This window comes from Convolutriloba macropyga, chromosome 13, assembly GCF_964194025.1.
Source record: "Convolutriloba macropyga chromosome 13, txConMacr16.3, whole genome shotgun sequence".
NCBI lineage: Eukaryota > Metazoa > Xenacoelomorpha > Acoela > Convolutidae > Convolutriloba > Convolutriloba macropyga.
Window position 1 is genome coordinate 3,125,336 of NC_134480.1, and position 20,158 is coordinate 3,145,493.

General features: G+C 36.2%; 1 protein-coding gene across 10 annotated transcripts in view; it reads right to left on the bottom strand.

The window, feature by feature from the left end:
• The window catches only part of LOC142351842 (uncharacterized), a 213,226-nt gene that overhangs the window by 65,482 nt on the left and 127,586 nt on the right, over nucleotides 1-20,158 (bottom strand). For all 10 annotated transcript variants that reach the window (XR_012760972.1, XM_075404059.1, XM_075404063.1 and 7 more), the window contains 7 exons: nucleotides 19,486-19,767; nucleotides 19,081-19,175; nucleotides 18,266-18,484; nucleotides 5,485-5,635; nucleotides 4,718-4,978; nucleotides 4,208-4,299; nucleotides 1,100-1,313 (listed from right to left, as the gene is read on the bottom strand). Coding sequence is in view for 9 of the 10 variants with exons in the window: in XM_075404059.1 (XP_075260174.1) it covers nucleotides 1,100-1,313; nucleotides 4,208-4,299; nucleotides 4,718-4,978; nucleotides 5,485-5,635; nucleotides 18,266-18,484; nucleotides 19,081-19,175; nucleotides 19,486-19,767 (1,314 nt within the window). In the remaining variant the exon portion in view is untranslated. The remainder of the gene's footprint in view (nucleotides 1-1,099; nucleotides 1,314-4,207; nucleotides 4,300-4,717; nucleotides 4,979-5,484; nucleotides 5,636-18,265; nucleotides 18,485-19,080; nucleotides 19,176-19,485; nucleotides 19,768-20,158) is intronic.

Genomic DNA, 20,158 nt, shown 5'->3' on the forward strand with positions numbered 1-20,158 from the left:
AAAAATATGGCACGTGCGTCTTCCCGTACCTTACCTCCAGAGCAGATCAGAACTGAGTAAATTCAGTGAAACTCGCATAGCTGGATCAGAGTCTGATCATGTAACATTTAACGCTTTACAGAGTAGCTCCAGAGTAGAATTATGTGATTACCATTGACAAAAGAGCTCCCAGCCTAGCCCTATTATGGGCTATCTTTGACAGAGCTGGGCCCAGAGCAGGCTTACTCTGGGAAACCTCTTGACAGAGCTGGCTCAGAGCAGACCTACTCTGGGACAACTCTTGACAGAGCTGGCTCAGAGCAGACCTACTCTGGGACAACTCTTGACAGAGCTAGCTCAGATATGTTAGCTCTGCTAAGAGGCAACAAAAACGCAACATTCTGATCAGAGGCACATCTAGAGTCTGACGGATTTGATCAGAACCAAAGGGGTCCAGCTGAAAAAAATGCCGGTCCACTTCAGAGGATAAGTTGATTAAGATGACGATTATTATGGAAAGCTGTATAAGTTCATCCATTGAGTCAGAAACATGCACTAACGGTATACTAAATATTATTTTTCACAGCGGTTGGGTTTTTTTTTCATTCGCAATACTTTTAGAATGGTCTTTTCTCTTGATACATTTAGTACTTCAAACTTCAAACATCATTTTTTATGAAATGAATATATTAGAGCAATATATTTAGTTTTATTCTGTGATAAACTCTGTCAAGACCGACACCAGAGTAGACCTACTCTGTGTTACTCTGGTAAGACAAGACCCAGAGTTGAGATGTCTCGTACTCTGGGGGAACTCTGTTCCAGCTCTGATAGCGCACTTAACGCTGGAATTACCCTGCTCTAGTTCTGATCTACTCTGGAGGTTCGGTACGGGTTGTGGGGTGCAGATAATATGCGCCCAATAAACGGTAATGATCCGAAAATTTTGTGGTCAGGCAATAAAACGCGGAGACAAAAAATCAGTATTACAAAAAAATCACACAAAGAGACCAGCAGGACTAAAACGATTAATGCAAATTTTATTTGAGGGCATTTAAACAAGCGTAGTGAAGGATTTCTGAATAATCCTCATTTTCGGAAATCAGTGGAGAATTCTGACCTGCTGGTGATACTACAGTGACCTCTTTGCAGTCGTAAGGATGTGTTGTGTCGTAATTCGTGTATTCCACATATAAACATACTGTGTAGATATAACTTGGCTCATTTGGGGGTACCTGCTGGGCTACGAAGATACAATAATTTTGACTTGAACCCCCACACGCCTCTCGGTTTGCAAAAGCTTCTGTTAAATATCGGCTGCCATTCTCCGAAATCTAAACATAGCAATCAAATCAAATCATTACAGGCGTCTACCGACAGAAGGAAGAAAGCCTATTCTAGAGGAATTCATATGAATTATGTTACAAGGTTGAGAGAGAACAACCTAATGTAAATTGTGCATAAGATAACCTTGACATATAGTTTGACAAGAAGCTCTACTTGTTCAACGTATACTTGACTAGAAAAGAGAAGCCTCGATGAACAAGAAAGAACGTGAGAATGGGCTATAAGAGATGCCCAAGTTCAAGAGCTTAAGGCCAGTTGGTGTAAATAGGTAGCACACTAGGCTTGCAAGTAAGAGATGTTGGTTCGAATCCAGTACTGGTCCATTTTCACAGTATTTGCACCTGCATAGACCCCACTAACAAATTATATATGGCCTATCATTAAAACATAGGTAATTTTTTCCCCAAAGTTTTGCAGCGTTGACTATTTTTTTATCAGCATCAGTTTAATATCAGTAAATTAGAGCTCAACGATTGAAGTTTTTCGGAGTAGGTTTGTTGTTTTGCATTATCTTTGTGTGAACTACTAAGAAACCATACAACTAATATATGACGTAGTATGACTACCGAGAATCAAATAAAATAAAAGACAGTTGTTTGATTTCAGTTCCCGGTACTTAGCGCTTATAATTAGTCTGTAAATCTTAGACACTTTTTTCTGAAAGAGCATTTATTTTGATACCGGTAGATCCGTAAAAAAACAAACCAACTCAATCTATTCAGAGCTCAAACCTAAAATATATTGGATCCACTCTTTCGCAAAGCCAAACACTTTCTCCTACTTAGCCTTAAAAAGCCATTTACTGCTTTTGAATTTGAATTGGTCATCGCTACGTCCACTGAACTGGTTTCTTTTTGTTATTTTCAAAAACATTTTGAAAAAAGTAAGTCCACTTAAGGTTTTAATTTGTTGCAGATGAGTTTAAATACAACTATTTTTTTAAAAAAAAAACTTTTGTTCATCGTAGCGAGACCGAACAGTTTGAATGCTTTAATTGGAAGTATTTTGGGCCTCAGTCAGACCCATTGACCTCGATCACTGGCCTCGAAGATGGCAGTCCGACATTAACCACTCAGCCCCTAAGCTTTTCAATTCCTTTCGATCACAATCGCCTTTACCAACGAATTTGATTTCTGAAGAAGAGCAACTTAAAACTCAAAAATTAAGAACTGAAGTGTGAAAAATTCATTCAAAGAAGTCAAAGAATGTTTTAGAACAAACGCGCAATAATGGTCAATTTTTTCATGAACGAAGTCAGAACACAGTTGCAATAATTGCTAAACTTTGTTCGAGAGCAACTAAACTTGATTACACAGTGTTAAATGCTTGAATGAGCATTTTCTTTTGATTTCTCGCAAACTTTTTAAGCAATCAAAAAATTTTCTGCTGCTTCATTTAAATCATGACAGCAAAAACCTTTGTATAAAAAAATGAAAAGCTTGAGAGGTTATAGATCACAAAGTTTCTTTAAATTTTTATTCTCTTTTTCACATTCTATGTCGTTCAGGAATGATCTGATTCAAGACCGATAATATAAAATATTACTATAATATATTAATAGAATATTAATAATAATAATAATATTATATTATTAATAATGCTAATTATATAATAATAACAAAATAATAATAATAATATAATATTATTAACAATAATAATAATAATAATAATAATAATAATAATAATAATAATAATAATAATAATAATAATAATAATAATATAATAATAATAATAATAATATAATATTAATAATATCATATATTAATTAATATTAATATTAATAGAATATAAAATATGTTCAAATCGTTCCAGGAATTGTTCAGGATTTGCAAGGATATCCAAATTTACCGTTTAAACCCGATTAAATTTGAACCCGACTGAAATCGGACTAAATCTTAACAAAATACTCCATGCTGGCTATGCTTTCAATTAGCTTACTGGGCAAATATCATCCCCGGATAAAGGGAAAGTGAGGACAGATAAAAGATAACTTGAGGTGCCGAATCCTTTCAACATGCCCCTTTGAAAACTTTAGGTCAAGACTGCCTTAGAATTTCGTTCAAATGCAGTTTTTAGGAACCATAGTGTCTAAGAGAGCTAAACAGCAACCTAATACAATCTTGTTTTGAAAGTTTACCCTGTTTCTGGTGACCATAGGGCAAATCAAACAGACAAAAATTTTTAAAGCGAAAAACACATAAAAGGCCAAAATGAACAATATAATTCCTAAAAACAAGAATTGAGACTAACTTAATATTTAGTGAAACAATAAGAGTTTAAACTTGAGTCTAATTATCTAATTGTACATCTCAATATTTTATTGTTATTTGGCGGAAATTTTGGATATCAGATTAAGTATAAAATGAGCAATTTTCTGACAGGTTTCTAAATTAGAGAACAAATGAATTAATATTTTGCACTACCTTTCTGTATATATATATATATATATATATATATATATATATATATATATAGATATATATGGCTCTCAAAACCAAGCCTATGTGGCTGACTCACATTTAGTTCATTGACTTCAGGATATATTAATAAAAAAAGTTTTAGAAATGACGTTTTGGTTTCTAAATAGGCGCAACTATTGTAAAAACGGATCACTACTGGATTCAAACTATCATCTCCTACTTGCACACCTAATGTGCTATCGGTAACAAAAATTCTTAAACTCGCGATCTTTATGAAAAGATCTGTATCAAACAAAAATCTTTATAAGAAAGTGTAAAATTTGTTAGCACATTTTTTGTCTCAAATGACTTAAAGTGATCAAGATTATCTTAATAACAATTGCCATTTGGTTAATTTCTCTAAACATTCCAACTAAAAAGTTTGAAGAATTCAAGTTATATTGAAAAAAATAGACACTCACCTCGATTCTGTATCCTGTGTCGTTGGTTATGAGATAAGTGAAGTTGGTCACTATCTGAGTGAGAGTTGTCTCCACTGAAAATTCCACGTCAACTAAAAAGAGGATAAAACTCCTTCAAGAACACGAAAAAGTAGACTAATAATGATCTACTCATAAATACTGGATTTAAATTGTTCACCCAACAACAACCACCCTCACCCCCCCCCCCCACACACACACACACACACACAGCTTATTGTGCAATTTACCAATAAGCTGCTGCTCTTAAGTTCATAGATTGATATACTTTGGGGTTGAAACAGAGCACCAGAATTGGTCCACAAAATGTACAACTCCGAAAAAAATAATTTAGAAACAAAAAATAGCAACAAAATTTAGTAACAAAACAAGATAATTTTAAAGCTCATTGCTGTGATACAATATACGGAAAACTTTTCCTTTCCCCATAATAGCGACCTCATTATAAAACCCATTTCAGTAATCAAATTCCAAAATTAGTCCTAAACTTACTTGGCAAGGTGGAAAACGGCTCTACAGTTTCAGTCCGGATCACGTGACCAGACTCTGACAACCCAAATATGGTCAAAGTGTAATCGGTGCCTGGATCCAGGGGTCCGTTGCAAATTCCACTGCAAGGAAAACTGTCAGTTCCTAAGATGACTTCCCAGTTACCCTCGAAGTTGTCGGACTTAAGGGTCGAGTATGATCTGGTGTCGAAAGGTGCGTAGGCCGGCCAGCCATTTTCATTTGAATGGGTCCAGTTAGAAAGTCCTAGAAAAAATGCTTGCCAATTTTTAACCTTCTCTCTTTTTTATTCAGGTGTTGGTGAATTAGAGAATTCAAGTGTTTGTTTATCGAGAATTTGATATTTTAATGGGAGCCTCTTCGTTGGAACATTTTCAAAAGAGCCTTCGTGTATTCCTTGAATGATGTAGAAACGTCGAGACTCAATTTCGCAAATCCCAAGCCAAGATTAAAGCTAGAGCTATCCGTTATCAGGCAATTTGTACTCTACTTAACCAAAGAATGTAAATTAAACAAACAAAATTGTATCTGTTAGCCTGCGAGATCAAATTCATCCACATTTCCTCGGTTAGTTTTTGCCCATTATGAGCTCAAACTGGCTAATGCAATTAATATATAACATCAAAGGGGCATTAAATAACTCCAAAGTTTACAATCCAAAATTATAAAAATCATAATTATGTTTTTCGCCCAACAAAATCTGTCTGAAGTTCATTAAATGATATGACGAAAGTCATTAACTAATTACAAACCAGGAAAAGTTATTGTAGCTTTTTGTTCAGCTGAGGAAACAGCGACTATGTATTGTGTGATACTGGGGTCGTCTCCGAAAGGCAGTCCTGTTATTGATAGCTTTATACTCGTGTAAGGGTCATCCAACTCATCGTTGCCTGCCTGGTTCACCTGAATCAAAATTGTGGGTAAAAAAAAGTTCATGAGATTAATTAATATATTCCAGGTCAACAATAATAAATATAACCGCTTACTATCGGACGAAATTCTCTCACACCTTATATTTATGTCTGCACGGCAACTACGTGTTGAGATGCACACTTAAAGATTAGCAAAACTCTAAGAGAACTAATGGGCAATTTAATTTCCCCGGCTCGGGCTTTTCCACTTTATCCCATCTCTCGAAAAGTCAGGAAAAAATCGGTGTCCAAACAAAAAGGTAGCACATTAAAATCTTATTAAGAAGAACAACAGGGTTAATATAATTGCTAAAATCTTTGTTTGGGTGTAACTAAAAAAATTAAATACGTGTGATGAGTCATTCCCTCAATAAACTGACCTTAGGGACTGGAGAGGGGGGCAATCACACAATTGTCAGCCTAATTGTTTACAAACTGACCCAATGTCTGAAGGTAATTACAAATTTAGGTTCAGTGCCTTATCACCTGCAAACTGCCATTTTCATAAATTTTCCATCATCTGTTTTCTTTTTTTAACTCGAAATATCATTTTCAATTAAAATTGAAATCAAATACAATAAGATTTAACCCGTACCGAACTCCAAGTGTAAATCAGTACTGGGCAATTGTAAATTCAAGTCTCCCATTTAATATAATTTGCTCGCTTTCTTGCTTGAAATTTGCTTCTTTCAAGCGTATTTTAACGGCGCAAAAGACAAACTTTCAACAGTCACGGTGGCGCAGTAAGAAACTTTATTTTCGCACTTGGCTTAGACTTGCCAAGTCTTGGCCAAGTCTGACTAGTCTTAAATGTGTTATGATGATAGCTCTGATTCAGTACTGATACCTAGACTTGGAATTAAACTTGCCCAGTACTGATAGTGACTTGGCGCTAAGTACGGGAAAAGAACGCAGATTAGTAGAACGTAGACTTAATAATTTGAAATAAACAAAACTTCACAATATGGCTGCAAGAGACCGGAAATTTTTTAGTTTCCTCAGACATTGAAAATCTAAACATAAAATTTTGAGCAACATTACAGATCTATGTTTTTACGATTGTTACAATATCTTGCCCAGAGAAGCTACCTACAAAGCATTACAGTTACGAAGATAACTGTTGGCTTTACTTTTGTCAGTATAATCCTAGGAGATTTAAAAATTATATTTATGTTTATCCTCACAAATCAGTGATGTTATACACGTCAGTGGTCAGTGATGGTAATTGGGCAATTACTAGCAAAACACACAAATATTTGCTGATAACCAAGTAGATTACGACAACGCTATTTTAAACCCATTAGCTAAGGATTAAGTCAGGTGAAACACATTTTTTTCTTGAGCAATGTCTCAGTTTCGACAAGTTGCTATTTATTCGAAGAGTATATTACTGGTTTCTGATTTCTAAAACTACTTTTACCGTTGCTCTCACTAACTCAAAACATGAAACCAACGTCTCTCTTGAAAGCTGCCGTAACGTTTTGAGTTAATAGAGAAGAATGATTGTTCACCTTATTCTTTCAATCATTTTTCAGTCTATTTTTCTCAACGTTTTTCTGTAATTATTTTCAATGCAGCCATCTCTGTAGAACGAAAGAGGGTAAATACAGTTCTGCAGACATCTGAGCTATGGCATAAATGGAATTTCTTTGCTTTACCAAAAAATGATGCAAAATTATCAAGCGATCACCAGATTTTTAAAAAACAAAACCACCGGTTTTACGCTAAAATGGTCCCCATTTATTTTAGGAGCAGGATAGTATGGGACACTTAAAGGCAAGGAAACCTTAAAAACATTTTTACAATCCAAAACAACGTTGGTTATGAAGATTACCAATTCTAAACCAACGTGCTTTAGCTAAAATAACTATAAAGATATGCAAATTGTGCCATTTTACAGCAGAAGAAAATTTTACGTATTAAAAAATTTCCCTTAACATTGCTATTCTCACCTAAGAATACTTCACAGCAACTCGCCGATTCAATTTTAGTTACAAAAAATTTTAAATATTAGATCTGTTAGCGGTGTTTGTTCAAGCAAATAAGAATATTCAAAAAGAAAATCCCAATAATGCAAGAAATTGCAAGATCAAATATAATTTTGGAAGATTCTTGCAAGACCGTTGAGCATAAGCAAGTTTCTAATTGATTTATCTTGAGATAATTGGGCTCTGATGACATACAAACTATCTGTGCAGCAGTTTTCCATATTAAGTTATTACAAATCAGTAAAATCAGTCGCGCACTCTGTTAAAGGCGAGCAAAAGTCTTTTCATCAGTCTGTTTTTTGCAAATCTGGGATTTTTAAATTATGAATTATCATTTATGAAAAAAATAATGCAAACTTTTGCTCGACTCATGATTTGACAATAGCTCGACCCAATTTTTGTACTTCATTGTTTTCAGTCGAAAGTCCGGCGTGATTATTTTGAATCCAGCAGTATTCCAAACGCAAAATTCAAAAATAAATTTGTCAAGGTAAAGTCAATATGCAGAAAATTGGGACGAGATGAAATCAACAAGCAAAATTTTTGGTTGAGCTAAAGTCGAGATGACAATTAAAGTTGAGCTTACGTCTCTTCATAAGCAATTTGGGTCGAGCTCGGTCTCTTCTATCAAAATCGGGGCTGTATCCAGAATATATCCGAATTGTCCACAACCTCGAAAATGATAAAGTAAACCAATCGCTGTGTTATCGCTCTTGGTTTACCGATTAGTGCGTATAAGTCTCAGTTAAATTACTAATGTGGTTAAATAAGTTATTAATTCACCAAGTTATGTATACAGTTAGAAAACCCGTTCCAATCTAATAATATTTAAAATATAAAGCTACAATATTGAACATCTATAAAAGGCTCTTCGTTCTCAAATCAGCGGGGATAGCTGGAACTTATGGGCTATACTAAGTTTGGCTTACCAGTTTAGTTTCAGGACGGTCGGATTAGATTTTAGAAAAAAAAACTAAAGTTTAGTCTGAGAGTTTGTTTGTGATGAGAATGTGCGGAAGTAAGTAGAGTTTTACAAGTCAAAAATTTGGCTATTTTTTAACAGTTTTTCTGCCAACTGATTTTCAGGATTCTCGGTGTGTTCTGTTTTTTCAATTCAGAGATTTCTCTCTCTCCACTTCGTTTCGAGAGAGAACCATCTGCGCCACGTCAGATGGTTAACGACATCTGACGTTGCGGGATGAAAATAACACACCATTTGGTGATTCAGTATTTATTCACCAAGTTTGCTGTTTGTTTTAAGTGGCAGTTGGTTCTCCAGTAGCTGCTTCTTTTATGTTTGTGGTAGAAAGTACCATATGGTGCAAGAACCACGGAGCCAAAGTTTTCAAGTGTGACTCAACTCTAACTCAACTTTTTGTGACCTTGGAAGGTTTTAAAAGTGAACTAGAAAGGTGTTTCTACGGTTACAGCTCACCCCGATTTTAAGAACGAAGAAAGATTTACTACATCAGTTGTACATGATCGGTATTAAAAAGTATTAGTGAACATTTAAAATATAAACCATCACCTTGAGTATACCAAATTTTTAGTTTTCGCTCTGAGCCATTTTTCGTTTAAGTTTTTTGGACTTGTTCTTTGCTTCTTCTAGTTTTTGTTCTAGCTGACGATTTTTCTTCTCTAATACTGCTATCTGCTGCTCAGCTTTTCTTGCTTTTGCAGATAGTTCGAGATTTGTTGTGGCGTACGACCTTGCAAGCTTGACCGTGTTATCTTCGCCCTGGCATTTGAGGCGATTCGATATCAAATATTGACGGCGCCAATAATCGTTGCTTGCCGCGCCGGTCGTTTTCCTTTCCAATTTCAGCTGTTCTAATTGGAGTTGCAAATCTTCTACCTCTAGTTCTCGTTGGAAAAGTTGTTGCCGGAATGTAGAGTTTTCTGTTATGAGGGCTGCATTTGTTAACTCATATTGCCCGTTCTCTTCATCAGGGAAGGCTGTTATTGCTTCATAAGGAGCTTTTATGTACGTGCATAGATTTTTGTTGTACAGAATGTAGCTCCTATTTTTCACATCGCGATCTTTTATCCTCCACACGTTCTTTGAGCTTGGGAGGGGGAATACGTTAATTACTGGAACCTCTGAAACAGGAACTTCATGCACGGTTTTTAGACATTTGTTGGTTATTGTTGTCTTCCCTTCTACTCTAAAACTGTTAAATTCCGGTTTGAGGCTGTACTTTAAATTATTCACGAATCTGGGGTTTTCGGTATTCAGCTGATCCTCTCTAACTTTTTGTGTTTCCAAACATAATTTTATGTTTCTGTGATCTTGTTCGGTTAGGAGGTCGTCAATATTGGAGAGTCGGATTGCTCTTCCACTGTGGTCTGGCATTGTTGCCGTTGCAGACTCGTGGTGAATATTCCAATTTGTTATTGGGTCGTATCCTTCGGGTTGACAGTTGGACATCTTCTTTGCTGGGTGTTGGACTAACTCGTTTGGTGCTGAAGTTGAGGGACTAGAGAAGAGTTTAACGCTGAAAGTTAATTTTTAGCTAAATGCTTTTTGTTATTATAAACTAGCTGGTGGTCTTATTATTTGCTAAATGCAATCCCACCACGGTAAAAGAAAGAATTAGAAGGAACCAAAGACTATTACCCAAAGAATGAGCTCTAATTCTTCCGCAAAGAAAAATAGGAAGGCATGAATCAGAGCGTGCAAAATGAGGAGTATTAGGGTTAGAATCATGGTGAAAGGAAGAAATGAAACCAGAGCGGTATAAGCGGACATTTTTATTTTTTTAAGCCGTAGTGGTGTTGCGGGCATAAGGAATAATCGTTAACACCAGTTTTCCGTTGTTTTGTATTGTTCCGAGAGGAAAAAAAATTTATCGCTAAACCTGCTATTCTTAGGAATTTTGCTCAAGCTAAATAGTTTTGTTGCATACAGGACATGACGGACTATTTGAAATGCAAATATTACAGAAACTATAGTTAGGGTGCGATAAAAGATGAGTTGAATGATTTAAAGATAACTGGGTTTTGATCCTATAGCATAAGTCACATTGATAATAAAAAACAATGGGAAAGGGGTACATTTTTGTTTTACACAGTGGGCAATGTGTATTTCTTTTATTTGCTATCAATTCTCGATAACAGCTAAAACATACAAAATGGTCTTGATCACCGTTTGTGGGGTGAAGTTTTTCAAAACGCTTACAAATCTTAAAACAAATTGGACATACGATTCCAGTGGGTGTATTGATCAAAGGTTGGAAAGGGGTTGTGTTTTTATTTCCCATCTTAAATGGCTTGAATGTTTTACTTACCAGGTTGGGTTTAACTCCAAGGATTGTCGGGGGTAATCGGGTAGTTACACACAGGACAGGATTTGAGGGTCTTGATACATTCTGTGCAAAAAATGTGGTCTTTGTGGGTCTTGAAATGGCTAAGGTAAGTTTCGGCTACCTCCTTCTTGGTTTGTCCACAAAGATCGCATCGGAAATAGTAATTATAACTGGATCTGTATATTGGCTGGTTGCAAACGGGGCAATTGGGGTGGTCCCAATATTCAAATAACTGTTGTCGACAAGGGATGCAAGCAAAATGAGGGGGCTGATTTTTGGAATTTGCGTGCATTTTCTTAAATTTCTTGCAGGATGTGTAACAAATGGGGCATTCAACAACATTTTCGTCAGTAAGAGAGGATTTGGGAAAGAACCAATTATTTACATAACTTAGAATAGCAGACATAGTTTTAAAGTGTTATTTAAAAAAGGCTGTGGATAGTAATTGGAAAAGTGTCCTTCAAATCGACAAGGCACAGGAAGAATTTCCACTGCGTGTCGTTGGGGCGTACTTTAAGGTTTCCCTTTTGGCTTGTTTCCTGATCTTCGTAATAAACAATGATACATGGTTCTACATCTTGAAGGCCAGGGCAAATAAGATCGAAAGATTTCTGGAGATACGTGATTCTAACTAAACGTTCTTTATTAAAAAAATACATTTTTGCGTTCAAAAGGAGAAAAAAGGAATCGAAGTAAACAGAGGGTCAGATTTTATCAAGATTAAATGGAAGTGTGGTGGAGACAGATGTTGACAAGGTAAGAAAAAAGTACCAAAAGGGGGAAGTTGGCAGGACTGTAACGTATCCGTCTTCCCAGGAGTCTAAATATTCAAAATGGATTATCAACGTAGGTACTAGTGTGTTATTGTCTACTTTTGTGAAAGATCTCTGAAAAAATTGTATCTGTACTAACTTATTCTGATACGGTAGTATCATTTCTTATCAACAATCTTTAATTTAGGATTAAGGATTCTGAGTCTAGCGATTTTGGAACACATGGGGCGTTCTCCATAATGAAGAAGAAGTAATTCCAATATGGTGATGTTGGATAAACTGACATTTGCCAAGAATCATTGGAGTCAATTTCTTGAACGTCGATTATTATGAAGGGAGTTAGGAGGGGGTATGATTCAAAAGTGCGCTGGAAGCGTACAATCTCCACTAATTTTCCGTTCAGAAGGAACATTTTTGGGAATTAGTTACCTATTATAAGTCATCAAGGTTGTCCGGCCAAAAAGTGGGATTTAGATTAGCGAGAAATACAAAGAAATGCCAGTGATTAGAGTTTGGTGTCAGGGTTATTAATCCTGTCTCGCAAGTGTCCCAGTAGTCGAACTCGACTATTAGTTGAGGGGTCAATATATTATTTTCTGAAGAAAATGTTCTGGAAAAGCCGACTATTGACACCAATTGACCCTTATAAAGGAAGTGCATTAGTTGAGCTTAATTTTTTTACAAAAAATATTTGGTATAAAGCAATCTTGTATAAAACTGGAGAGACTATCACTATTAAGACGCAATCAAGTATACTATGATATGGTTCCGGAAAAAAATTGGTTTTAAATGTCAGTGTTATGATTAATAAAATTATAAAAACAAAATCTAAAAAGGAAGTATAAACGCACACAAAATCGATATCGTAGAATACGAAATTAATAACTATAACAGTTGTTACAATGGCTATAGTCATATACATGTAAAATTGAAATAGGCTTAAATTGTCATATAAAATCATTCTAAAGATAAATTTTTTTTGAATATCCGTAAATCGGATTGATCTTGTCCGCGTAGTAGTCAAAGTCTACTCCGATGTCAATGAATGTTATGCTAAAGTCAATAAACGCTCTTAAAAGCTTAAAATAATTAGGGTTACTGGGATAAACAATTATATCTAAAAGATCTTTGAAATGAAATGAAGCTACTCTAATATGAATAATACTGTGAAGCAAAGGCAGGTGAGAAAATATTATCTGTCCTGTATATCCTTCAAAACGAATGACCAATTGATTTGGTTGTCGAGTAAACAATGGTTTCATAATTGAAGGGAAGTCATCACCTAAACAAAGATATAAGTGTTTTTTTTTTATTTATTTTATTTATTTATTTATTTATTTATTTTTTTTTATTAAGTTATGGAGGGGCAATAACGTTTCCCGTTATTTGCGGAACAGGAGGGTAAAGTTTTTTGTTTTCATCTATTTTGGTTTCAATTAGAGCGTAATTTTGTTGGGTTGAACTATACTCATGATAGTTTTCTTCATCGATATTATAGTTTGAGCTTACTCTTCTTTGTCGTGATGGTGCGGATGGTGTAGGTTTTCCTTCGGAAAAGATTGAAGTGAAAACAGAAAGTACAAATAAGTTGTATGTTGCTCCTAAGAGAATTTTCCAAAACCCTATGGTTCTGTTTGACATTTTGTGAATTTCGAAAGCTCTTAGCATTGTGGTAATCACGTCAAGTATGAACTTTATGCATAGGAAAACTGCAAAATAAATACCAAGTTTTTCCAGATAATACGTTATTATACCAAATGTTCCCGTAAATTGTGTCACGAAGTAGTTCGGGGACAGTAGGGAATCGAGATAAATTTGACGATTTATTCCCATTGCTGAGGAATAGATATCTTTCTCACTGTAGTCAATTTCCCTAGAACTTAGAACTTCATGTGAAATTTTTTGAAGTACTGATTTGGAAGCGGAACTGTGCAGAATGTTGTCCCAAAAATCTTTTAATTGGTTAGGAGTATAGATACCTGCACGTTGGGATTCATAGCCAACTGAATTTATGATATGGCCAATTGAAAGCGGTGAGAACAAGAAAGGAGTTTTGAATGGAACAGGGGCAGGCATCAAATGGTACCAAGATTTTTCATTATCTAGGTCAAGTTGGTAGGCATTTTTATAACCTCCAACGCATTTTACTTCATTGGCAAAAGGAAATGTTTGCCTAGTAATAGGATCGACGAACTTTGTTCGATCATTATAATGAATAGGAATACGATCGTAGCAGCGTTCGAGAACTTTTAATGGCGAGTTTTTCTTTGGGCAGTGGTATAGCCAACCGATGCTACCGTCCGTGTCCAGAAACATAGACCGGTTGCCTGTTAGCATATAACCAGCTAGCCTATTGTTTTGAAGGGCTAACATTAAAATCGTTTGTTTTTGAGTTCTATCAAGTTCGCACTGATTCATAATAACATTATGCCAGGATTGCTTGATCCTCAAATAGTTGTGATAAATAATGTAATCCAGCTTAGCGGCTAAGTGAACCTCATAATCTAGCTCGTCTTCACCTACATGGGCCCAGGGTGTACGTGAAGGAGAGTGATGAGGGTCATCTTTTACCTTTCTAGTGTACCCGTTCCAACTCAGTTCTGTACCGGATGCTACCGTAACTTTGTGATAACTATGTTCACTTTTTAAATCATTAGGTTTGCCAGTCCTCATACTAAAGCCACCTGAATAAGAAACAAAAAGAGACTCCAAATTAGTTTTGTACAAAGGTTCTGGTTTACCGCACAATGTTTCAGATTGGTCTAAGACTCGCAACTTAATATCCATTTGGGCAGGTTTATGGGTTCCTGGACCTGTATACGGAACTTCTGATTTTTCGTCGCTAACAATAAAGTACTTAGGATTTCCGGCTTCAATGTCATATTTTATCATTTTGGCATCTTGCGTAAATTTTTTGAAAACAAGACAATTCTCGGGAATGTCCCAAGAGTATGCAAATGGATCTAAAGATGTGGAATCACATCCTCCTTCGTGCAATGCACACGGCAGTTTCTGCCCTTGGGTGTTGTAGACTGACTTGTCTTGAACATTAACTTCTAACGAAATTTCCTGCATTAGAGTTTCAAAAGAGTAATGGCTTATATCACCACTATCGTCGCATGCGGTCGATGAATCGTCCTCGAGGTCGGCTCCATAGTTTTTGTATGAAATTTTCCTATTGTTTAGTTCAATTTCAATGTCAAATTTATCTTGAAAGTCGTTAACCGTAAGTTTTCCCGTTCTGTTCGCTTGTTTGCATTGTTCTGGTGAGACAATTAGATGATAGGTAATTAAGGGTGCGTCATGGACAATTGATGAATGAGAAAACATACCGCAGTGATATTTTAAAACATTCACACTAACGGAACACATAACAGCTTTTACGAATGTGCGATAAGACCGTTGATAAATAGTTACTCTAACGTTGCGCATGTCAATGTTTTCAGGGCTGATACTACATGGCGCTACCTGGTTTAAAGAGTACATTTTGTTTTCTTTCATTTGAGAGCAATCATAATGTATAACTCGCAACTTGTGCGACACATCCTTGAGCTCGTCTATTTTTTGGTCAAACTGTGAGGGAAGGCAGGAAATAAAAGAAATAAATTTTAAGATAAGTATAAAATTTTTAGGAATTTTAAGCATTTTAAGTTTGCTTACTTTATTTTAGAATTTATTTATTTATTTAAATTTTTTTTTTCTTTTTTTTAGTCGATATATGATCTCTAAGTTGTTGCCAAGTGGCACCTACATTTTCGATTAGAAATTGATGTGCTTTCTGTTTTAGAGCGGGTGGTGTTAGTCCTCTAACAAAATATTCCATACTTTTTCCCTCTCTGAAGGCTTCATTGAAATCGGGATCCGGCCAACCTTTTTCTATTGTTTTGGTTAATTTGTGTATGTAACTTTTGATTAGCTCTTCTGGTTGTCTCCTTAAGTTTTCTACTTCAATCCGTTTTCTGTACTTATCCTTTTCATCTGTAAACCTGGCTATGAATTGCGTTCGGATGTCATTCCACGCTAATGCTGGATTCAATGATTCAAACCACTGCGCGGCGGGTCCTCGCAAAACCGAACCGAAAAGTGCTCTCTGCCTAGCATCATAAACTGCGGCTTGGTCAGGGTCAGCTGCTGGTCTAGTTCCGAGAGAGAATTGTATTTTTCTTATTATAAGGTTGATAAAGTCTTGTGCGTCCTCTGATGGGTCTAAACCGGTAAATTTTTCAAGTGCTATGTCGGGATATGCTACTACGTTTGCCATTTTTGATTAAAGTTAAGACCGTAAATTTTGTTTTAAAATTTTGTTTGTGTAATAATTTTATTTTTTTGATGTTTTTTTGTGGTTTATGTGTATTGGGTTATATTGTTATAGCTGAATTAGAACGCGCTATTTTCTATGAGAAATCAGGCTTTGTTACCTATATATGTTCGACTATCCCCGTCTTCGGCCTATGCGTTGGTTCAAAAGAGAACCCGCAGCCTCACCCACTCAGGCCCCAGCTAAACTTACTAACAAAAGTGGGACCTCTAGCCTATAGGACTAGAGAACTGCATTGAGTGGATCGCATCATAATGTTCGGTGTGCAATGAACAATGCGTGAGGACAATTATCGAACTTGTGACTTACTTAGAAAGCCTGAAGACCTATAAATTTGAAGTGCTAACAATACAAGGTGAACAAAAATTGTAGCACGTTTTAATTCAGCTAACTAGTAAAAGTTTTCTATATATATATATATATATATATATATATATATATATATATATATTTATATATATATTTATTAATTAATTATAAATTAATTTATTAATTATAATTCAGAAGTGTTTTGGTTAATATTTGTAATATCTATTGTGTTGTATGAGGGTATTTCAATATTACTATTTGGAATCTTTAGTAAGTTTAGTATATTGAAGAATTCAGGGTTATTCCAAATGTACGTGATAAAAAAATTCGCAAAGGAAGTTGGCTCAAATTTGTGGAAAATTGCTAGGAAAGTGCTATTGTTTGTTATGAATCGTGTCACTTTGCCCGTTTTATTATTTGTTGTAACTGTGATATTCAGATGTTCAACGATTATGGTTTGCACATTGTCCATTAATTCATTTGTTAAAACCTAAGTTATCAAAAGATGAGAGGTGCTAGAATAGTAAACTTAAAATGAAAAAGCGACAAGGTTTATAAATCTAGAAGAGAGTTAACAATATCTAAGTTTGGTTAGAATCGATTAAAACAACTAACTTCTCTATTAGAAATATCCCACTTGGGTAAAAATAGTGTTAACAGAGTAAAGAAACTTTTGCCTGATTGGGTTGGACTGATAATTTATTCTTTTCGTTTCTGCTAGCAGTTGATTTCAATAAAAGCGGTGCAATTACGGTATACGCGCGTGCTATTTGTTAAAACCGAATTATCAGATAATTAAAAACAAAATATCAGGCGTGATTCTTTCCTCTGGTCGCACCAGTTATCAAAATCGGGGCTGTATCCAGAATATATCCGAATTGTCCACAACCTCGAAAATGATAAAGTAAACCAATCGCTGTGTTATGGCTCTTGGTTTACCGATTAGTGCGTATAAGTCTCAGTTAAATTACTAATGTGGTTAAATAAGTTATTAGTTCACCAAGTTATGTATACAGTTAGAAAACCCGTTCCAATCTAATAATATTTAAAATATAAAGCTACAATATTGAACATCTATAAAAAGCTCTTCGTTCTCAAATCAGCGGGGATAGCTGGAACTTATGGGCTATACTAAGTTTGGCTTACCAGTTTAGTTTCAGGACGGTCGGATTAGATTTTAGAAAAAAAAACTAAAGTTTAGTCTGAGAGTTTGTTTGTGAGGAGAATGTGCGGAAGTAAGTAGAGTTTTACAAGTCAAAAATTTGGCTATTTTTTAACAGTTTTTCTGCCAACTGATTTTCAGGATTCTCGGTGTGTTCTGTTTTTTCAATTCAGAGATTTCTCTCTCTCTCCACTTCGTTTCGAGATAAAACCATCTGCGCCACGTCAGATGGTTAACGACATCTGACGTTGCGGGATGAAAATAACACACCATTTGGTGATTCAGTATTTATTCACCAAGTTTGCTGTTTGTTTTAAGTGGCAGTTGGTTCTCCAGTAGCTGCTTCTTTTATGTTTGTGGTAGAAAGTACCATATGGTGCAAGAACCACGGAGCCAAAGTTTTCAAGTGTGACTCAACTCTAACTCAACTTTTTGTGACCTTGGAAGGTTTTAAAAGTGAACTAGAAAGGTGTTTCTACGGTTACACTTCATAAATCGACCCGGACCTAACGCCAAGTCACTATCAGTACTGGGCACATCTAATTTCAAGTCTTATATCACCACCGCTTCAGAGCTATATGATCATGTCACTATTTACATTTGCCAGTCTAAATGCAAGTCTTAATCGCGACGTGCTCGTTTATATGCAAGTCTTGACCAAGACCTGGTAAGTCTAAAAAAAACATAAGGCCTAAGCCTGGGAGTACTTTGGTACTTTGGTTTTAGTCAATTATTCCAAAAAATTGGTCCTTAATTTTTCCACATACCGACATCGTAGGCAACGCTTGCGTTGCCAAAGGTGTGGACGTATTTTCAGAACTGTCAGTTCTTCTAATCGTATATTGCAGGGTGTATGTCGTGTTTGGATCCAGAGCGTCGACGTTAATCAAACAGTACCCGAGGGTGGTACCTTGAGGACATACGGTGGTGTTGACGTCTGTGATTCCCCTCAAGTCCAGAAGGACATTTCCGTCTGGGTCCGTTACCTGAAAAGGTGCTCACTTTATTATCTAGGTTGAGATCTCGGACCGAATATGACGTACAAGAGTGTGGGTTGGGGGGGGGGGGTTGGGGTGTCCTGCGTTTAAATTTACCAATTTACCTGGTCTGGAAACAACGAAAAACGCTTAAAATTCTGCATGGACATACTTGATTTCAAACTGGCACCTAAGCCTGGATATTCGACGTTCGAACCTCGCCTGCTAACCCGGGTTAGTTACCAGGGTCTTTCCCATTAACCCCCCTCCCCCCTCCAGATTACTGGTGAGATAACGAATAACCCCACCCCCCCCCCCCATCATGGTAGTTATACCATAATAGGGGATATAATCTCGTGGGGGCTATAATGGGAAAGACCCTATTAAAATTGCTGAAAGAACCATTACGAATTTATATGCACCATTATTAAAGTGTAAAACTATCAGATTTGTATCGTCCTGTACCAATTACCCCCCGGGGGGAAGGGCGTTGAATTTTACTTATGCTTATGGTGTTATGGTAGCTTAAGTCTACACAGAGCAGAATCAAGCTATGATTGGACGAAAAACTAACCAATAGGAGTAAAGGAACAACGAGAACCTACCCGAATTTCAATTGGATCTCCGGCAGCGTCCAATGGCACTGCAACGGTCACGACAGTCAAAGACGACTCAAGAACCGTCCCCTCACTAACGTTACCTGTAAAACAAAAATTAAAAAAAATATTTATTGAAAATTAGATTTCCAAATCTTCGAAGCACGTTTTAGTTGTACCCTAGTTGAGAAATTTGAATGAAAAGAGGGCAAAGATAGTTCTAAAAAAAATAAAAAGCCATAAATTTCGATAAGTCTAAATTTTTGCGCTGTTAACATAGAAGCTGTTTACCAATTATACTGAAGTATTTTTCAATTAAACTATAATAATTTTTTTAAAAAATGAGTCATCTCTCCTCAAAAAAAATTATGAACAGATTTTGAGGAAAAAATTTAAATCGCGAGAACAACTTACTCAATGCCGTCTCGAACCCAACATAAGGTCCTCGAATAATTGGGTCGCTTCCATCCGGGTAAGCCGCAAGCCACAGTTTCAGCTCAGTACCCGCTGGCAAGGGACCATTACAGAACTCACCCGCAGTCACGTTTGAACAGTCCTGGTCTCCGATGACGAGGGAGAAAATCCCATTTTGGGCATTCAAGGGCGGGTAGGTTAGGTTGACAAATGGCAAGTATGGGGGGATTGGGGTGGCGGGTTTGGAGGCAAATCCGATTGGAAGATCCGAGTATTTGAGGACTAAAAAAATCAAAATCTAAATTTTTGAGAACTCGAATCCATTCTACCCCCCCCCCCTCCAATAGAAGTGCCTTTTATTATCCCGAATTAGAAATTAGTATCTGTTGTATATAGACAGCACTTTACTATGTAAAAATTAGCACGTGCGCCTGAGGGGCGGCGTAAATGTTATCTGCCCACTAAATTGGGGGGGGGGGATCGAATACATCCGAGAACTCGGACATATGAAAAAATTACAAAACTCGGCAAGGAGGCAGAAATGACTGCATTGATGTCCCACTTTTTCATCGTTTTGGCTTTACCCCATCTTTTAACCCGGTTTCAGTTCCTTATAAAATTGTTCGAGGTGAAAAATTGGCGGGGTTAAATACATGAAGGCCTGAGAATATAT